Genomic DNA, 21,480 nt, shown 5'->3' with positions numbered 1-21,480 from the left:
CTTGATTGTCATCAATGTCTTTGAGTCACACAAATCAGTGATAAGAAATGATCCCTTTATAGTTTTATAAGCATTTAATGTTCACCATTAGCAGATGATGTTACCAACTGGCATGGAAATACAAGAGCAAAAAGAATGACCCATTATTAATGTTTAAGGAGCTTCACATTATGTACTGAACAAAAGGCTCCTGCTGGACTGCAGGCCTACTTTACCCCATTAGAGGTGAGAAAGAATGATTTTCATTGTCCAGGAGACAGTATGACCTAGTGGCCACATACTAAGTCTCCTCTTACACAACTGAAAAAAATAATCTTTGTTGTGAGTTCCTTCATGACTCTTTAAACATCAACAAAAAGGGTGGGGATTATCCACCACCCCCAGGAGCAGGAAGGTGAGCAGAACTTTCTCCCACAGAGCAGGAGCTGCCACCCACTGCCATGCTTGTCCATGCTCACAAGTGCATGTCAATGTACACATACACATTTGAGGGACCAGAGTCCAGGTTACATCTACTCTGAAAGGAAGTCAAATGACAACACTGTGAAAGATAAGAATGTTATTTTTGTCTTGTGATCTCTGTGGAATCCAGTACCTAACGGTCTGGATTCTAAGAGAACAGAGAAGCCCATGGAAAAGCCCTGGTTCAGGCAATGTTCAGTTAAATACATGTGCATACATTTTCCTCTTATTTCTGTGTATCCCCTTCCAGGCCGGCTGCTCATTATTTATTATTAGTGACCCTATTATTTCAGTTTTTGTATGAAGAAGGGCACATCCAAAATGACTGAATAGAATTTTGTGCTCTAACACCGAAGAATTTTGAAGAATTCACCCTTTATGAACCTAAACTTTTTAACAAAAAAACACCAGTCGAAATACCTTGAATTACACACATGAAGCAAGAAATGCTTGAGAGATTTCTTGTTGAAATACAGTATTTTTGTGCTGTGCACACAGGTGAGGAAAGGGTAGGCAGAAGTGAAATATCTGGAAAGTTTACAATGGCTATGCAACCAGGAAATGCAGCTTTTTTGTGAGAACTGGTTTGTGTTACAAAACAGATGCTCTGGGAAATGTACACAGACTTCAGCTTTGACATGGGAATCTGTTTCCTGGTATCTTTGGAGTTGTTGAGGTAATTGCAGAAAAAGGACTTGGGTAAAGCAAACTCTCTATTTTAAGAGCAAAGACTCTGGTAGCTTCAAAATGAGGGCAAAGTTCCTTCAATATCAAATTGAATGCTGACTGTGATTATGTCAGAATGCCTGAATATCCTGGTCACACTGAGGCAAAAAAGTGAAACAAGTATTTTTCTGGATTCACTCCTTGTCTGACTGAAGTTGAACTATTCTTACTGAAGATCAAAAAAATGAAAGATCAGTTTTACTGTAGTAAAATCCTGTGTCTAGCTTCAAACAGCAATAACTCATGTAGCATCTGTAAATACTAAAAAGCCTAAGAATCATTACAGTCTTGAGTGCTGCAGTGTTTGAAGTGCAAACGATGCATATATGTGGAGCAAACTGATTCCACCTAAAAAAGTGCACCTGGGCATTTCTTGCATGGGCAGTTACTGGGCATAGAAAGATACTGCCTGTGGAAGGCATGATATCTAAAGGATATTCACTCAATACACAAACAACAGAGAGCAAACACAATGAATATGGAGCTAATATTTATTTGTTGTTGGTTGAATCATAGCCCACCATGAATTATCACTGGGACCTTTAATACTTTAGTGGCACAATTCCATCCAAAAGTCAAGTCAAGAAGATTTTGTATTTCACGGAATAAGAAAATTATTTGCACAGATCAGTACCAACTAACTGCAATAACTGCCATAAGGCTTTCTGTAGTAGATGCAGAAGTGGTTTCAAATTTGTTTGCAATGGATTATCATTCACAAGATAGCTTGCATCATAGCATAATTGCAGCATAATAAGATCTGAATAGAAAAACTTAAACCTTTTTTTGTTGTGGATAAATTCAAAGATAGCTTCTGCAGAAGCAAAAAAATAAATCCCTTCTATACAGATAGTCATATAAACCACATCAGTGCATCAGCAAATTAACTGGTATTGTTTGCAACATTCATCCTGAAGATGGAACTGCTAAGGGCAAACCCTACATATTTCTCCTTCAGATGAAAACAGTAAAAGGAGATATTATGCCTATAGTCATTAATGCCTCAAAATGTTCCTGACAGTTTTCCATTACTGTGAAATCCATTATCTGCTTGATTATTTTAGACAGCAAGGAAACTGCACTGGGAGAATTTGAGCAAGTTAAAGTTATGCTGTAATCAAATGGCTTGAACTTTGATATCATCATTTGTAACTCTCAAGTCTGATAACACACTTTGGAGACTACCCTGCCTGCAAGTTATTGAAAAAAAAAAGCTTCTAGCTAATTGCCCAAATCTATACTGCATCCTTCAAAAGCTACTCAGCAGATGTGATCATCTAATCTTGAATGTTGTAACAAAAGGTTTGAATCACTTTTTTTCAGCTGCCAAAAGAACTAACAGAGGCATTTTATTTTGACCATGGTGAATACATGGAAATGCTGAGGCATGTTCCCAAAAGATGGTTATCTTTTAACCTGCAGTTGAAAGGAACTTAAAACATTTTCCAGCTATTAGATGTTATTTTATATATTAAAAAATTATTCCAACATGCAATTTTTCAGGATCAAAAGGATCAAGATAATTAAGAGAGGTTTTCAATAAGTGCTGCTCATATTTTCTTCATAATTGGTATATTGTTAATGACAGATTCATACAACTGCATGTACTGGAGGTATTGTAACTCATGACAATATATTAATGAAAAGGTAAATAGCAATGAAGTGTGAGTAATTTACTTGGTCGTATGTTACATGAAAGCTCATTACAGTGAAAGATTTTTCATAGAAAAGAATTTCTAATTTGAATAGTTACTAACCTCTCAAATACCTGACTTTAAAGGTTCAACAAAATTAGACATACAGTCTCTTGGACCCTCCCCTGATCTCCAGGAAGGATATATTATACAACTGTTGAGAAAACTGATTATTAATTTTTTATTTGGAAAATATTAAGCTGGAGAATATTCAGCCTTCTGTGATCCAGTGATTTTTTTAATAGCCTGATACTCTGAAAACCTCTCAATTTCTCAATATTTCTGTATTGCCTCATACCAATTTCTATTTCAGATATACTCCTGAGCAGAAACTTCTCTTTCAACAGATTTGATAAATCATTTAAAAAGTGATCCTTTGAGGTCCTCAGATAAAAGCTAACTTCAATCACACATTTAGAGTGTTTGATTAATTCATCTAAAATGAAAGGGAAATATTTCAAAGTTAAACATTATGTAAAATAATACAATATATGATAAACAATTAGTGTATCTAATTCTGATAGAAATAAGGTCTGAGTTAAAGGAAACAGCATGTCTCTAGACATGCTTAAAACAGCATTTAATTCTTTTGTTTCATATGCTTCCCTTTACTTCCATGAAAAGATGGTGCATCTCCAACACCCAGGATGGTTTGCAGGAGCACTAAATAGCTCCTCAGGTGTGTTCTGACAGGGGCCAGGCTCCAGCTCTCCCTCATATGATTCCCATGAAGAGCTTGGGAGTCAAAATGCTCCAAGAATCACTTCCTGGAGTGCTTGCACTGCTGCCAGTTCACTGCAGAAGTGGCACTTTTTTTGTTGTGTAGAGGAGCTGACATGTTTATTTTTCTGCTGTTTGCTCTTTAGAAAGACAGTAGCAAAGTTAGCAGCTCATTCAGGCACTTGAAATCTTTGTCCAGAGCTGATCACCCTGCTCCATTGCTTTCTGCTGCTGTACAGTGCTTAACTTTGGTGCCCAAAATCTGCCTGCTGAATTGGACACCTCTGGGGAGCACTCAGTAAATCTGACTTAAGTGGATAAAGCAATCAGCCAGAGTCTGGCTTTGATTTCATGTTGATAGCAGTTTAATGTTAAATCCCTGGGGTTTGATTCACTGCAGGTTATTACAGTTATTGTAATCTCCATGCTTTGACTCACTGCAGTATTACATTTTCTTGCTATATTTGATATCTTAATTCATGGTATTTTTGTGTACTGCACAAGGATTTGTCTTCCCACTTGAAAAGTGACTCAATTTACAATTATACAATACCATAAAAAAACAGAAGTCACAAATAAGATAAAATGGTACAAAATAATGATAAAATCTATTAGAAACATACGCCATAAAGTAATCAGAAACAATATATTTCAAAATAACCCACAAAAAACTATCCTCCCTTCAAGCACTAATTTTATTCTAAACTAAATAATGTTAACAGCTGATTTTTAAAATGCTAGAACAGATACTGTACTCAAGAAAGCCACATGTTCACTTACAGTGAGTTAATCAGTAGCATCACCTTCCTGCTCAGGATGTAAATATATGGGAGTCCTAATTTTCTTTGTCTTGTTTGAAATTGCCAAGATTTTTGAATAGTCACCCTTTGTAGAGGCAAGGGGGCACTTGTAGACTGGCTCAAGTATGTGCACTATTGAAAATGCATGTGAAGGTGTGAATAGCAAGATAAAAATGTTTGCCTTTATGGTTCAAGAGAGTTAAATTGAAAGATGGCTGCAAAGAGTATTGTGATACTGAGTGACTATGCAAGCAAATGGGATATGAAAATTAACTGTGGGTCCCCACAAGTAATGGAATTAGAAAAAATAATCAATCTACTTTACATCAATATCGTCAGTGCCTCCAAATGAGCTAATACCTCTAAGGAAAATTATCTGAAAGTGACTGCATTTTCTTCTGGAAACTCACTTGCACTGAAAAAGATCCAATATATTTTTCTCATGTTTCCTGTACTGGCATTGTAGTCCACCAAGCTGTGCAGTGCTGGAACACTGGATCACTTTGTAGTTATCTTCTTGCTTACACAGAGAGAAGCTGCTTATCTCAATTTCCCTCAAATGAAGTATTCTTCAGTGCTTAACTAAGCAAGTTACTCAGATGGCTTCATAACACTCCACTGACTCTGGAAGAATTTCTTCATAATCCTCCTGGCAATTCAATTTCAGGTCTTCCAGGGGGTATGATACTCCCACCATGTACTGGAACTCCTGCTAGGAGGAAGAGCCAGGAAACACATGGGAAATATTTCTCATCAATGTAGCCAGTTAACTTTGTGTGCATCATCCTCATAATCCTAAATTCAGCACATTCCAGTGTTACAGAAAATGCACAGGAATCTCAAGCCATGGAAATAAACAGCATGAGGAGCATTACTGCTCAAACTCATCCACTGCTCAGTGCTGGAGCCTTTATCTCATCACACAGAAGCTGCATCAGTTCAACAGCAGCCTAAGGAAATCCAGGGCCTCATCCACCTCCCTCTCAGAACTGGGTCACAGCCTGAAAATGTGAAAGTCACTCTTGAAATAACAGCCACCCAAGAAGTCACTCTTTGTGTGAATCAACAAACTTAAAATGCTGTGACTGAAAGTGGTCTCATGAAATGAAATCTGAGTCCCAAAGTACGGCCCAGTTCTTGGATTTTCAGAGTCTATGAATACAACATTTATATAGGATTCCCTTCTGCATATCACTAAGGATAGAGAGAGATGACTGTTCAAAACACTTTGGTCCCTATTTAATTTAATTTCATGATAATGCTTTGCTCCATGGTTAATATTATGGTTTTTGGTTTTTTTTTTTTTCTTCACTTGCTAGTAGAGGCAGGGAAACTTTTCAAAAAAAGAATCGCATTTCTAAATTTTGGCTTTTTCTCTGGGAACTCTAAAATCAATACAAATTCAGACTTATTGACAGGATAACCTTTAAACAAAGAAACACTTAACTGCAGAAAGCTCTTCAAGAAGAATTACAGTGGTGGACCATGAAGTGGATGCCATAGGTCCTATTATGACATTAAGATAGAACACAATTTAAAAAATAAAAATATAAAAAAAAATTATTAATAAATAACATCCATGCATTTGGTTTTATCAGAGTTTTTTTTTCTTTAAAAGGAACAATTGTTTTAGAAAAAAATAAAACAAATTACAGAGGCTTATTTGAAGCATATACTATTCTCTACAGAAACCTTATGATGGACCAACATTTTTCCAAATAGTTTTCTGGATAGTCAATACTTTCCAGCTGGCAGAATATCTCCATCTGTTGAATAGAAGCCTATGTTTCTAGAAATGCAGATACTTATCACAGCAAATACTGAAGTTTCAAGGAAGTCATCACTGTTACAGTAGCACTGATATTATCCTGGAAAACCATACAAAGACATACACATATATCATTACACATGTATACATATATTTATACATTTACTGAATGTATAATTTTAATATTTGAGAAAGAATTATTGCATCGGTTCTATAAATGGGAAATTGGAACAATGATCTCTTATTCATTAGATCAAAGACAATTTAATGGAGATGCTCAAACAGTCCCTTGAGTGAGAAACCAGTCTCCAGGAGAGGCATCCCCAGTTTTGATCCCATCCCAAAGGAGAGCTAATCACAAGGAAAAAGCCATGGTTGTTTTGCCTTCCTGTCAAGGGAGCTCTGTGCCTCTGTAATAGGCAAGGCACTTTCAGCTGAGGACATAAGGAATCCAATATGTACTGTTCTCATAATCACACAGGTACAGAAAGATTAAACAAAACTGGCATTTAAAGCCTTGGAGCCCCAAACTGAAATGAAACTGCAAACTCCTGGATACTGCAATAAGAGCTGCTGCTGAATTGCTGACACATGTAGGCTGCAGAAATACTTCAAAATATGTAACACAGGCCACTGGATGACATGCCAGGTTTGAAGCTGGAAGGTTCTGATCCTGTTCCGCTAGTACGTTACTGTGCCATTTCTGGACACACGCTTCAAATTCTTGATCTCTTGTTTCATAAACTGTGGCATTCAGTTTACTCATTGTATCACATGTTCAATCCCTGATGAATTCATCAGTCTGGCACAAGCACACTGTGAGTGAAGAATTGAACAGCATTAGCAATCAGTGTATAATGCAACCACTGCAGCACTAGCAAGGAAAGGTCTGAGATCACTCAGTGATGAGCACTGATAAAGCAGTTCACTACAATAATTTAATAAATTGTTTATCTAGTTTTTTTACATCCTATACAACAATGCAAGAGCATTTCCTGTGTGGTTAGTAATGGTGATGTTCATTATGTCAAAATAAGGAAAAAGAGGTCTGCAGTACATTATATTCTTGCCAAAACATATTTAGTGCCTTCAAGTAGGTAAAATCAGATTACTGACAGCAGAGGGCAACACAGACCTCATTACTGAATAAAGCCACAAATATGTATCAAAAAATCATACCAGCATTTTACTGTATCAAAGTATACACCCTAGCATGATCTATAGATTTGCTGTAGAGCCAAAATTCTGGAAGTAGTAATCTCTTAAAAAATCATTTTGAACATCTATGTGAAATACATGAAAGAGGAAATACATGTAAAAGAGGAAAGCACTACAACAAAGGCAATAACAAATACCTTTACTTTGACTAAATTACATTTACTTTTAGGCATTTACTGCATAATCAGACATTTCCAGCAGACTTCATCATATCAAAAAGCTGTAACCTTGTAAAATTTTATATTTATTTTCTTTCTCTGTGTATATTAATAGCTCCATTTAGTATCCAAAAGATTAGTTGGTTATAACAAAAGTAACACGGTACTATATTGAAAATAGGAAGTTTTACAAGTTGTTGTTGTTGTTGCTGCTCTGTGTTAGCCTTAGGTCTGATACTCATTTACCTTGTGTCTTTCACTACCTCCAAGCCATTTTGCTTGGGAAGGACTATATCACGACTGAAGTTAAAGTTTAAAATCACTTACTTTTCATTCATCTTAGGGCTGAGAGGAGCATGGTGGGGCTCCCCCAGCCATGCAGACAGATACCAAAGGAAAACCATGCCCTGCACAGGGGCCACAGGGCAGTATCATGGTGTCCACGTCATGTGCCAGATCCATGCCCAACACAGCCGACAGCCTCCGTGGAAACTGTGCCCTCACACGGGAGGCTGCATGGGACAGCAAGTTATTTCCATGGCTGCTGCCTTCTCGGGAGATTTTTCATCCTGCGGCAGCCCCGGGGACAGCACAGGAGCCCTCAGGGAATTCACATCCCATAGCAGAATCACAGGAACATTTAGCTTGGAAAAGACCTCTGAGGTCAGCAAGTCCAACCCTTGACCCAGCACCACCACCCTGTCAGCCAGATCATGGTACTGAGTGCCACATCCAGACTTTCCTGAACACCTCCAGGGACGGTGACTGCCACCTGCTCGGGCAGTCCATTCCAACATCTAGTCACTCCTTCTGTGAAGAAATTCTTCCTAATGACCAACTAAACCTCTCCTGGCACTGCTTGAGGTGATATCCTCTCATCCTGTCACTAGTTGTGTGGGGGAAGTGGCGGACCCACAGCTGGCTACAATCTCCTGTCAGGTGGTTGCAGACAGTGATAAGGTCACCCCCAAACCTCCTTTTCTCTCGGCTCAACAACCCCCGCTCCCTCGGCCGCTTCCCATCGGACATGTGCTCCCAACCCTTCTCCAGACAGGCTCCGGTGTGACGGTGTTCACAGGGGTCTTAGGATGAGGGAAGAGACGAGGATCTGACTCCATGTTTCAGAAGGCTTGATTTATTATTTATGATATATATTATATTAAAACTATACTAAAAGAATAGAAGAAAGGATTTCATCAAAAGGCTAGCTAAGAATAGAAAAAGAAGGAATGAAAAACAAAGGCTTGCGTCTCGGACAGAGAGTCCGAGCCAGCTGACTGTGATTGGCCATTAATTAGAAACAACCAAATGAGACCAATCACAGATGCACCTGTTGCATTCCACAGCAGCAGATAACCATTGTTTAGATTTTGTTCCTGAGGCCTCTCAGCTTCTCAGGAGAAAAAATCCTAAGGAAAGGATTTTTCAGAAAAATATCATGGCTACACTCCAGCACCTCAGTGCCCTCTCTGGAGTGAGGCGCCCAGAAGTGGGCACGGTAGTCAAGGCGGCCTCGGCGGTGCCGAGTACAGGGGCAGAATCGCTTCCCTAGTCCTGCGGGCCGCACTGGTACAACGGGACGTGGTTTGTCTTTCCCGTCACAGCCCGCTCCCGCAGCGGCGCTGCCCAGCCCGGCGTCCGCCGGCGCCCCGGCAGCGGCGGGAGCAGCGCGCAGCCGCCCGCGCCCGGAGATGGCGGCGGAGCAGGAAGCGGGCGGGCGCCGCCATGTCGGGCCCCGCGGCGGAGGTGAGAGCGCCGGCCCGGCTGCCGGGGCACGGGCCCTGCGGGAGCAGCGCTGTGTGTTTCGCCGGGGGCAGCAGGAGGGCGGCTTCCCCGCCTCAATAGTGCCCGGGGAGCCGCCGTCCTTACCTTGGCGGTGAGGCCAGGGAAAAGTGGCAGGAGGCGCCAACGGCCCAGGTGCACCGCAGCCCGGGTTTGCCCTTCAGCGCGGTGCGAGCACCGGCTGGCGCTCGGGACCGAGGGGAACGGGAAACAGCGCCCTGAGAAGCGGGGGTTTGATAGGTAGGGCTGTGCTTTCTGTGTTCCTCCTGTCCCGGCTGTGCGGGGCAGCATTTCGCCGCTGTCAGAATTAAGCTAGACGGGTATGGGGGTGTGTGGCAGGAACGGGTGTGAGGAGCCAGGGTTGAGGTTTAGCTTGGACATCAGGAAGAATTTCTTTAGCAGGATGATCAGATGGAATGGACCGCCCAGGGAGGCGGTGGAGTTACCGGTCCTGGAGGTGTTTGAGGACGTGGCACTCGGTGTCGTGGTCTGGTTGACAGGTGATGTTCAGTCATAGGTTGGACTCGATGATCTCAGATCTTTTCCAACCTAATTAACGCTATGATTTTGTGACGTTTTAATGAAGAATTTGGAGAAAACCCCACAGAGTTAGTGTGCCCATGGCATTCTGGGTCACAGTTACAGCGTGTGCGGCCCACCCGTTTCCTGGGAAGCGAACACGGGCAGATGTGCAGGCTGATCTCCCCGGGTTTCCGGGCACATTTGCAGGCTGATCCCCCCAGGTTTCCGGGCACATTTGCGGGCTGATCTCCCCAGGTTTCCGGGCAGATGTGCAGGCTGATCTCCCCAGGTTTCCGGGCACATTTGCAGACTGATCTCCCCGGGTTTTGTGGGCTGCCGACCGAGATGGAGGTTCCAGTGGGGATTCTCAGCCGCTGGTGGCATGAGCCTGACCCCCAGCCTCGGCCAGACAAGCTGTCACTTGTGGCTGGCTTTAGCACCAAGAGAATGTGAGCTGATTCCAAATGCACACGGCTGGGCTGCTGCTCCCAGCTACTGTAACCTCCCTTCTGATTTATATCGAAAGTGGCTGTAATTCCGCTCACAGAAGAGGCTGACCTTGGGTTGGAAGCTGCAGGATGGGTACCTGTAATGGTGTTATTATGGGAATTCTTTATGTATTTTTTATATTGGTCTCCATGCAGCATTGATGTCTTGAAATAAGACGTATGCTGGCCTAAATATAGAAAGGAGTTAGAGTTCATGCTTTTAAATGTAGTATTATTTTAATAGTTAAATATATAAAAATCTATTTCATTTCAAGTGTATTTGACCCTTTGCTTGAACCAGTACATCATGGGTCTTTGATCAAGACTCTAAAGTATTATGAAATTATCTACTTTCACTTTTAAGTGTTCATATTTTAGCATAAGGAATGTCAGCAGACACTAATAATATTTTACAAATACCACTTGTTTAAATCATACACTTTATCCATTCAGGATGGATGTTCTTTTCAAGAGCATATGTACTCTCTTGCATACAAAGAATTTATTTTTAAAGGAAAAAAGTTGTATAATTTTTCAGTGGAAAACCTGTTAAACAACAAAAAAGTGATATTTAATCTAAGTATGGCCCCAGCAATGGAATGATAAATATAAATAGTGTAGAGCCAAGACTTAACTAAAAAAATTAATGTTAAAGCAATGAAAAGATGGTGTTCATCTGACAAATGATGAAAAGCTTGCAGAAGTTCATAAAGCATGTTTTTATTACTTACATGTTCATAAATTACTTATATGAATTTGTCAGCACAATTTTCCATAAAAAGACATTGCAAACTAAACATTTACCTTTGCTTGTAGTGTGCTAGAATTTAATTCCTTGCTAGCTGTATGTGATAAAGAATAATCTTTAAAGCTATTTTGTCAAGGAAATGTCTTCAAGAGAAAGCATTGCTTATTTCTCTCCAAAATTATTCATATTTGTATTCTGAAGTATTAAGTTAACAAATGTGCTTTGTTGACAAATAAGTCTGAAGTACGTTTATACTTACTTATTTAGGCTTCTGTTTTCAAGACAGTCTGTTTAGTTGGACTTCTGTGCCCCAGTGCAGAGCTCAGTGAAAGAAGGAAGTGTGATCCACCTCGGGAAAGCTTTGTTTAGATTGAGGTTGTCCAGGTTTCAAATAGGTACATCTGCAAAAGGATATAAACAACATTTATGGAGACTAAAAACTAGATGGAAGAAAGTTTGATGAGATCTCCCACTTAAAAGCCAATGTCATACCTGCAGCTCACAACATGTTCTTCTTTTCTGTAGGTTGAAAAAGTGATAATTCTCCTTGGGTAAATGAACAAAAAATTTAAGATGACATTACAAAATAGTGGAGGAAAGCTGTAAAGCCAAGAATGAACATGAAAGGTAACATCTTTATAGGGAAACAGGGAATTTTCAATTTTGTAGTTATAATAGAACATGTGAAAGTTTGAATTTTTTTTCAAGTACTGGCTGCTGGAGCCATGTTGTGCATAACACTGTAACCTTTCCTTTTTTAAAAAGGTGTAAACTCCTAATCATTTTCTCTGCAGTGGAAAGATGGGAAGACTAGAGGCTTACAGCTTCATAAGAAATGCTGAATGGTTCCCATTTTTTTTCCTTCTGAGAGCATCATTGTGTATAAGCCACTCTCAGTGTACTAGGAATTTCGAATTATGATATCCCAGTCTTAGGGAGACAATGTTGCAAATGCTTCTTGTGCACAGACGTTGAATAGAGGGAGCAGAGCAGCTGAGTGATACAATCCCAGTGGTGTTGGAAGAGCACCAAAACTTACAATGGACTGCAACTGTTACCTGTATAAGGCAATACAGTCAAAGTATGTTGAAGAAACTGGCTTCTACTTGGAGATATCATGGCCTTCCTGAAGTTTTTTGGCTAGTTTGCTGTTTGAAGTGATTGGAAATATGGATATGAACATTTGCATCCATCCAGGTGAACAGTTAGGAGTCTAAACTATATTGCATAAAAGTAGTTATTTAATAAATGATTACACAAATCAACTTAGATCATATTTTTATTGCCAGGTATGTTTCTTGAGTGAGGGAGAATGTTTATAGTAGCCTCTTGCTGTGGGAAAATAGTGAAACATTGTTCATGTTGTCTGTCTGATGTAACAACAGTTCTTTTTTGTTCTAAAATCTGTTACTGTTAAAGTAACAGGAATAGGAAATGTAGCAGTAATTTCGTAGCAGTAATTTCATAAAGTGCAAAGAACTCTTTCACACAATGAGGTTTTGGTTCAGTACTGAGGCAGGTGATGTTAAAGGATTGATATTAGCATTTTCTGCTTGGCTCAGCTTTAGTTTTGCTCTTCATGATAGAGATGTGTTGGGAAAATGCCGTATTTTCCAGAAGCGTGGATTTTTATGCAGATGATAAGCTGTACTCTTTAGCTTGCAGGAGACTCTGTTAATATATAATCACTAAAGTTACTGTATGGTTTATTGAAAACTGTGTGCAGCTGCAGAAAAGCCTAAATCTCATGATAAACCTTACTGTAGCAGCATTAAGGCACATCTGAGTCATCTGCTAAAGTTCCATTCAACACATTTCTTTTCCTATCTATTGTCACTTGAGGCCAAAATAGGAGTTCATGTTTAGAAAATGTGCCCTGTGTGTCAAAAACCTGACTTTTGACCTGCTTGAAGCCCCAGCTAGTACCTCATACTGACAAGTAGTGGAAAGTGGCTGAGAGAAAAGGGATTCCTCTGCCAGCTTTGACAAGGCTTTGTCATGAAAATTTGAAAAACCAGGGAGCTCTGTGGAATGTTTCTGTGACCTTGTGCCTAAACTAGGAAATGGATTTTAGACTAAAGTTAGTTAATATTGAAAAATAATCTGGTTGTACCTTAGAGAAACCCTGCAAGTGTTTCTTTATGTGAAATGGTACAAATTTTAAAGCAACTAGACACCCACTTTATTTATACATAATTGCCAATAAAACTGCTGATGACAAATCTCCCAGAACTATATATACATTTTATTATTGCCCCCTGAATCATAATGTGTTAGAATGTATTGTGAGTCTGAATATCTGTCCAGTTGTGGAAGAGGTTTGCTAATATCTCCACCTGACACTTGTAACCTGTAACTTGTTAAAAGCAAATTTTGTAATTTGTTTTTAACTCCATAAAATTTTATTAACAATGTCAACAATATCAATAAAAATAAAGATTTCATATCAGTGGAATAATGCATTGCTTGTAACATTTTCAGTGTTTCAAGTAGTTAGCTGCTTCATTCAGTAGAAAAATTCACATGGTTAGGAAGACAGGATATAGGAAAAGCTGAAATATATTCCAGAGTGAATCAGTTTAACTGTAAATGAAGTTATTAAAAGGAGCCCTTAGCAAGGTGATGTCTGCTGCGATGTGCATCCTCTCTAACATCAGCAGAGCATCTTAGAACTCAAAACAGCTGTAGCTGTTCAATTTGTAAAGTATTTTCTCATTTTATTTTTGCCATGGAACAAATCAGGGTTCAATTTATCTGGTGTAGCTGTGATATATTGAACCTTTTCATGAGCTCTGGCTTACATACTGGTCTCAAATGAAGCCAGTGGCTAAGCAGTCTGGTAAGGACAACAGCTTTCCCTATCTCATTAAATCCATGCATGTTTGATCTTACTAGAAAAAATGTGCTGACAGCTCTGCATTGGGATTGATCCCTGAGTCTTGAGAATTTCATTATGTGCTCTATTGATTGTTTAATTATTTTTTTAAAGAATATAAGAATTTAATTAAACATTGAGGGGTCTAGAAGAAGCAACTCCAAATAAGAATTAAAAATTGGCCTTGAAAAGGGGATACTCTGTGCATCTTCACATGAATGGGATACACTGTACCATCTCTCCTCTTCAAACTTGCTAATTTGGGAGGAAAGCTGTGGGAGAATGATTTCACTGGGAGAAACACAGAGTGGAGACAGTTTAGCTCCAGATTAGTTGAGTGCTGTAGTTCAAGCAGTCACTGATGTAAAAGGTGCAGAACAAAGCTACTTCTCCATATTAATACTGTGTACTCCAGTGCTTCTGGATCTGTGAGTGAGAGGTGACTCTTGGTCAGTGAGGTGTCAGTGGCCATGGACAGCTGGAAATTATACTGTTGTATTGCCTCAGTTCTCGTTGTATTCACTTAGCTTTATTCATGTGGCTGTTCTCTGAAGATGAACTTCTAGTTCTGAATGTTTTAGGTATGGGAGGCAGTCCTGTGGAGAAGCAGGAAGAGCTCTGTTTTTTGCTGAGATGAAATAAAAGCTCCAGTAAATGGTTTCTTGGTGACATTGTTGATATCTGCTTTCCCACTATAGATAGGATGGAGAAATGTTTTTGGGATTGGAGGCTGGCCGAGAGAATTCTCTGATTTCTGCTTGGGCTCTTGAATTTAAAATAACATTCAGTAATTTTCATTGTTTATCTGGGATTTAGGTTGCCCAAAGTAAGCTGGTGTTTCTAGGACTATGCTATGCACTATCTCTGCTGTAGCATTAACATTTTTAACACAATGTTTGCAGAACATTTATTCCCCTGTGTCATGGTTTAACCCCAAACCCCACAGCCCCAGCAGCAGGACTGGGGAGAGAATCAGAAGGATAAAAACCAAAAAACTCCTGGGTTGAGATAAACACAGTTTAATAGGAAAAGTAAAAGCTGCACACATAAGCAAAGCAAAACCAGGAATTCATTCACTGCTTCCCATGGGGGAGGCAGGTGTTCAGACATCTCCAGAAGAGCCTACCATGTGTCACAGAGACTTGCAAAGACAAACTCCATCACTCTGACTGTCCCCCCCCTTCCTTTTTCTTCCCTCCACTTTATATACTGAGCATGATGGCAGATGGTCTGGAATATCCTTTGGTCAGTTGGGGCCACCTGTCCCAGCTGTGTCTCTCCTCCCAGTCTCCCATGCACCCCCAACTTCCTTGCCTGCAAGGCAGTAGGAAAGGCAGAAAAGGCCTTGGCTCTGTGTAAGCCCTGCTCAGCAGTAATAAAAGCTTCTCCATATTTTCAGCCTGTGTTCATCACAAATCCAGAGTGCAGCTCCATGCGAGCCACTGTGAAGGAAATTAACTCTACCCCAAAGGACACCAGGGCACAATGTTAGGAGTACTTGTCTTCTGATTCTTATCTGGACTGTGGTCTGGATTTTTTTTCCAATTACACAGAATTTCTTGGAGAAAATCTCACCTGCAGTGGAGGTTGGGATGAGGGAGAAAAGGACAGGTGTTCACCCTTCAGAGACATTCATGCACACTTGCTTGGATGCATTCTGAGTTTGTCTTGGTTTTTCAGGGTTAAGACAAAATGGACAATGGATTTGTACAAGATAAGGTGTAAAGCAAAGGCAAAGCATTTATCCCAAATGCTTTTGGAGAGGGCAGTGTTTTTCCCAGGGACTGAGTTTACACTTAACAGCAAGTGTCTTGGCCTGGATTGTGTTTTTTGTTTGTTTGTTTGTTGGTTTTCTCTTACTTAGTCATTTTACTGTTTAAAAATGTTCTGATTCAACTTGGTATTATTACAGGATCACCATATGTTAAACCTGAGGTAGCCTGATGGGTTTGTTTTGTTTTGGGTTTGTTTTTTTGTTGTTGTTGTTTTTTTTTTTGAAGCAAACTGGCTTACAAGTTTTTTATTGATTGTCATCATTTATTCTTGTACACACAAGTGACTCATTATACCGTGCAGTCAGAGTGAGAGCTTGTAATGATTTGGCAAGAAAGTGCCTCATCAGCACAGCATTACAGAGTCTCATTGTAAATATGAGCCTTGTAACCTTCAGTGTAGCTTGGAATTCAAACTAATGTTCTCATGCATATTTGGAAAGTCATAGCAGTTAGGTGAAGTCCCTGGTGACTGGAAAAAGGGAAATGTCACTTCCATTTTTAAGAAGGAGAGAAAGAAAGATCCAGGGAACTACAGACTGTTGAGGCTCATCTCTGTGCCTAGAAAAGCCTTCTGGAAGATGTGCTAAGGCACATAAGAGACAGGAGGGCAATTCAAGGTAGCCAGCATGGCTTTACTAATGGTGAGTCATGCCTGAGTGAGCTGGTGGCATTCTATGATAGAGTGATAGCAAGGGTTGACAAGGGAAGACTGACTTCCCTTGTCATCTATCTAGACTTCTGTAAGGCCTTTGTTATAGTCCCTCATGACATCCCTGTCTCCAGATTGGAGAGACATGGGTTTTATGGATGGACTCATTCATATTCAGTGGATGTGGAGTTGCTGGATGGATGCAGCCAGGGAGTTGTGGTCAGTGGCTCTATGTCCAGGTAGAGGCTGGTGGTGAGTGAGTCCATGGGACTCTCATGGGACTGGCACCCTTTAATATTTTCATCAGTGACATGGGCAGTGGCATTGGTGCACCCTCAGCAAGTTTGCAGATGATACCACAGCAGCTCAGGATGCCATCCAGGGGAACCTGGACAAACTTGAGGAGTTGGGCCTGTGAGCACCTCCTGAGGTTCAACAAGGCCGAGGGTAGGGTGCTGCACCTGAGTCAGGGCAGTCCCAGACATGAGCACAGACTGGGAGAAGAAGTCACTGAGAGCAGCCCTGCAGAGAAGGGCTTGGGGCACCCTGGGCTGCATCCAAAGCAGCCCAGCCAGCAGGTCAAGGGAGGGGATTCTCCCCCTCTACTTAGCCCTCATGAGACCCCACCAGGAGTGCTGCATCCAGCTGTGGGGTCCAGCACCAGAAAAACATGGACTTGTTAGAGCAGGACCAAAGGAGGACCACAAAGATGCTCAGAGAGCTGAAGCACCTCTCCCATGAAGACAGGCTGAGAGAGCTGGACTTGGTCAGCCTGGACAAAAGGAGGCTTTGAGGAAGCTTTCCTGTGGCTTTCCAGTACCATAGGGTCTTTATAAAAAGGAGGGAGAGGGACTTTTTATATGGGTAGATAGTGCCAGGCCAAATGTGAATGGTTTTAGATTGACAGAGGGCAGATTTATATTAAATATTAGGAAGAAGTTCTTTATGCAGAGGGTGGTGAGGCACTAGAACAGGTTGCCCAGAGAAGATGTGGCTGCCACATCCTTGGGAGTATTCAGGGCCAGGTTAGATGGGTCTCTGAGCAACCAAGTCTAGTAAATGGCATCACTGCCCATTGCAGGGGGTTGGAACTAGGTGTTCTTTAAGGTCCCTTCCAGCCTTAACCATTCTGTGATTCTGTCACTGCTAAACTGAAATGCCCTGTGCAGTTGTGGGAGGGTTGAGGGTGTTTGTTTTCTACTGCACAAAATTGTGACACTATCATTTGTTCTTTCTTTTTCTTACAGCTCCACCTTAACAAAGATGCATGATTCATTTCATAACTTAGGAAAAAAACTAGTCTTTCTCAGATTTCTTGTCTCTTAGAATTAGGAACACTGCTGAACTGCAGAACAGTGCTGACTGAGTTCGATTCAGTTAATTTTATAAATATTTGCTCAGCAGCATTTGTCAAATTGCATTAAATCAGGTAGAAAAGCGGTCAAATTCCAAATTAAAAAAATCAAAGCACAGCATACAGACAGTAACTGGATAAGGGATATACTCTTTCCCTCCTGTCTGTATCCCAGCATCTATGGATTCTGCATGGTTTGTTTGCCAAAATTAGGCAAACATGTACCTTAAAAATGTGAAGTCTACTAAAGTTCATAGCGTAATCATTTTATCTCTTTTCTTCAGAGGCTGGAGTTTTTCATTCACATTTCACAAGATTCCATGGGTTTGCTATGCCACAGCTCCCTCAAGTGGTAGAATAATTTGCCATTTGGAATTGCAGCTTGATTTCTGTGATACATTTGCATTCTCTTTAAAAGGTTTTGAGACTTCTCCCAACTTACTGTTCTATCTGATTTATAACAAACATCAGAGTTCAAAGAACAGGAGTCTGAGCAGGGAAGGACTCAGGCTTGCTATACTTGGGTTCCCAGTGAGCTTTGGCTAGAAAATACACTGCAGTATTACCACGGCATCAGTAATTTCAAGTTTCTTCCTCTCGGTACTCTGGAAACAGGGAACTGTTCTTGCTTTATCTTGGCTCTCCTACATGACAAAGCTCTTCCTTCTGTTCACAGCCTCTGTGTTCCTGTAGCAGAACAGAGGAGTGGATGCACTGACATTCTTTTTAGTACGATGATGCCAAGGGCTCAGCTTAAGACTGTGAAAACGGCATCTTGTTTCTCTGAGTTTGAAACTTCTTGAGTAATAAATTGGTTTTTGAAATCGCCATTATTGAGGTTTTGCAGGACTTCAGAATGTAAGACAAGTGTTTAAATACAGCTTAAGGGAATGCTCAGAACATTTACTCTGGAGGATGGGTTGGTTCTGTTCCTATAGAAAAAAATGAAGTCTTATCCTCTCTGTTCTTCTCTTTTGTGGAGCTCTGAGGTCCTACCTAAAGGTTGAACTTGTTTTGGTCATGTAAAGACAAGTTAGCTGGTGGTGGTCATAGAAACAACAGTGTATAAATTACCCAGCTGTATCTCTTGTCCCTTCCCTACCCCTGTTCTCAGGAGTGTTCATCATGGAAACATTGATGCTGCAAGTAATCAGCTTGTGACTTCTTCCCATAGGAATGTGTGTAGCTAGCCTTGTCTCTGTCAGGCAGAGGAGTTTTTCTGGAGTAGAATCAGGATGGATGCAATTTCAGACAAAACAAGGATTTTGTGCATAAACTTAGAAGACTAACTGTGGAAAAGAACACAACACTTAGAACACACCATTCCTTTCTGCATTCTACATTTGATTCTCCTTTTCAGCAAGAAGATGAATACTGTTAGGAATATAAAATTATTTTTTGCATGTGAATTTTCAGTAACAATGCACTGAACATTTTTTAATCAAAGGGCTTAATGAAAAGGAATCAAAAGGAAATACTATTGAAACCATGAGATTCTGCATTCTGAAGAGCCCCTTTGATTTTCCTTTATGTGTGAGACTATGGGAGCATGCTTTAATAATGCTACAGCTGCAAGAAAATATAGAGGGACCTTTGAGAATTTTCAAAGTTTGTAGATGTCAGTGTTTTGAAACACTGCAGGTGTCATTGTTTTTGAGCTGCCCCATCTTGATAATCCACCTGTAATGTGATGCCAGAGCTAGCAAGGGGAAGGGCAGCAATGGGACCTCAGACTCTGACTTGCTTCTCTGATAGCTGTAAGGAGAAACTCCTGAAAGAGATGATCTCTTCTTGTATAGCAAGTGAACAGTTGAGGGACATGTAGGAACCAGAATGGTGTTTTTAAGAAAATGGTGGGAAACCCAGTGATATATACAAACAAAATAGTGTAAAATAGTAAAAAAATGAAAAGAACATCTTGTGTGAATATACAGAAGGTGAATTAATGTTGTAATTGTTGGAAAGGTGATGATCTTTTTGTTTGTTTCTAGGTTTAAAAATGCCTGATCTGAAAGATATTGTACACAGAGCCCATTGTATTGAAACACTGCTGTCTGAGAACAATTTGCAAGATATTGAGGACCATCTTAAAGAACTTGCAGATGTTGATATGACTGTAGAATATCTCCAGGGGACAGAAGTTACCAAGGCTGTATATAGAGTACTCAAGAGCTGCCCTTCAGGAGAGTTGAAAAAGAAAGCAAAGCAGTTATTGTCAAGGTGGAAAACACTTTACAAGAATAACTGTGCTCAGTCATTGCAAGTTAAAAAGTCCGTTTCTGTGGATGTGAAAGAAGAAATTGAGCATCTCAGTGTAGTTCCTAGAGAGCAGTTGCTGTCTGAAGGACCATGTCAGCAGGAGGCGTTAGATGGTACTAATTCCAACACTTTGGTCCCATCACAGACTGTTAAAAATGTGGTACATAGCAATGCAGAAGGCAGTATTAATCAGCATTCTTCTTCTGAGGAACAACACAGTGTTGATGAAGATTCTGAATCTGTTGTTAGCGAAGCCAGTCTGCAGCAGGATCTGATGAGAGCTCTGAGGTGTAAATGTGTGGATCTTCTTTACAAAGCTTTGATTGGTTCTGCCAAGGATGAAGAAGAAACTGTTAAATGGCTAGAGTTAGCTAAAGAAATTGAAAAACATATTTTTGCTCTTCATGCTAAAAATGATAAAAAGTATAAAAATTGCATCAGAAGTAAAATCTCTAACCTTAAGAACCCTAAAAGTTGCCACTTAAAGCATAACCTTTTTTCAGGAACTTTGAGCCCAAAGGCTTTTGCTGAGATGACAGTGATGGAAATGGCCAGTGATGAACTGAAGCAGCTCAGGGCTCTGTACACAAAATCGTCTGTTCAGGAACATCAGCTTCCACAGGTGATTAATGGCACACAGACAAACAAAATAAAGTGCAGGCGCTGTGAAAAATTTGATTGCACTGTCACTATGATTGCCAGGGGAACTCTCTTCCTTCCAGTTTGGGTGAGAAACACAAACCCAGATGAACAAATGTTGACGTACGTTATTTGTAATGGATGTGGAGAACAGTGGTACCACAGCAGATGGATTTGTTTGTAATGCTGTCCCTCTATAATAAAGGGCTTGGAAAGGTGTGTGACAACTTACCTCTGTTGAAACTCTGTAATTTTAAATTCTGTGCTGATGCTGTGTGGGTACTGCCACTAAAAACTGCAAAATCAGTTTTAAAAACCTGCTAATGTATTTTTAAAGCGGGCTTGAATGGATTTCACATATTTTTAAGTAATATAAATATGTAAAGAAATAAAGGGTAAAAGGAAAAAAATGGTTACACTGTATGTGAGTGGAATATTTGCTAGTAAATCCATTAAAGTTATTCCAAGTGCTGAGTTTTTCCTGAAGGGACAGGATATTTGGAAATTTTTTTTAACTTCAGGAGGAGTTCTTTCACGGAACATAAGTTTCCTTTACAGTCAATAATTTACTGTTTCTAAAGCTGCAGTTCACATACTTAGGTGCATTGCAGAATGATCAGCATGGATTCACTCCTTAATTAAATCACTTTTTGCAAGCAAGTGTTAGATTATTAAGTTGATCTGAGAGGTGATTTCTAACAGGGAAAAAAGAAACTGAAAGTAGAGCATTAAAGGGGGTAAAAAGCAGCTAGCAAATGAAAGCAAGAATGAGATTCTGCTTTAGTGTTTTTAGCTATTAGAAGGAAAACAGGACTTGTGACAGTCTATCAGTATGCAGGCTGG

At 40.2% G+C, this 21,480-nt stretch overlaps 1 protein-coding gene across 4 annotated transcripts; it reads left to right on the top strand.

The window, feature by feature from the left end:
• The first annotated feature begins 9,167 nt into the window (after nucleotides 1-9,167).
• TCEANC (transcription elongation factor A N-terminal and central domain containing) lies at nucleotides 9,168-21,051 on the top strand. 4 transcript variants are annotated; one of them, XM_064708425.1, is made up of 3 exons: nucleotides 9,247-9,292; nucleotides 11,612-11,713; nucleotides 19,731-21,051. In XM_064708425.1, exons 2-3 carry the CDS (start codon nucleotides 11,701-11,703, stop codon nucleotides 20,819-20,821), a joined length of 1,104 nt encoding a protein of 367 aa, XP_064564495.1. In that variant the 5' UTR covers nucleotides 9,247-9,292; nucleotides 11,612-11,700; the 3' UTR covers nucleotides 20,822-21,051. The 4 variants fall into 4 exon arrangements, with proteins under 4 accessions (XP_064564475.1, XP_064564495.1, XP_064564485.1 ...); XM_064708415.1 differs by having other exon boundaries at nucleotides 9,256-9,568; XM_064708405.1 differs by lacking the exon at nucleotides 11,612-11,713 and having other exon boundaries at nucleotides 9,168-9,292.
• Nucleotides 21,052-21,480: the final 429 nt, after the last annotated feature.

Source organism: Zonotrichia leucophrys, chromosome 1, assembly GCF_028769735.1.
Source record: "Zonotrichia leucophrys gambelii isolate GWCS_2022_RI chromosome 1, RI_Zleu_2.0, whole genome shotgun sequence".
Classification (NCBI taxonomy): Eukaryota; Metazoa; Chordata; class Aves; order Passeriformes; family Passerellidae; genus Zonotrichia; species Zonotrichia leucophrys.
This window is presented reverse-complemented; position numbering and strand designations above follow the sequence as displayed.

Excerpts from the sequence above, each read along its gene's own strand:
- TCEANC (XM_064708405.1), top strand. The coding sequence starts at position 9,238 with ATGGCGGCGGAGCAGGAAGCGGGCGGGCGCCGCCATGTCGGGCCCCGC. Across the intron at positions 9,293-19,730 it reads TGTCGGGCCCCGCGGCGGAG|GTTTAAAAATGCCTGATCTG; the intron begins GTGAGAGCGCCG and ends GTTTGTTTCTAG.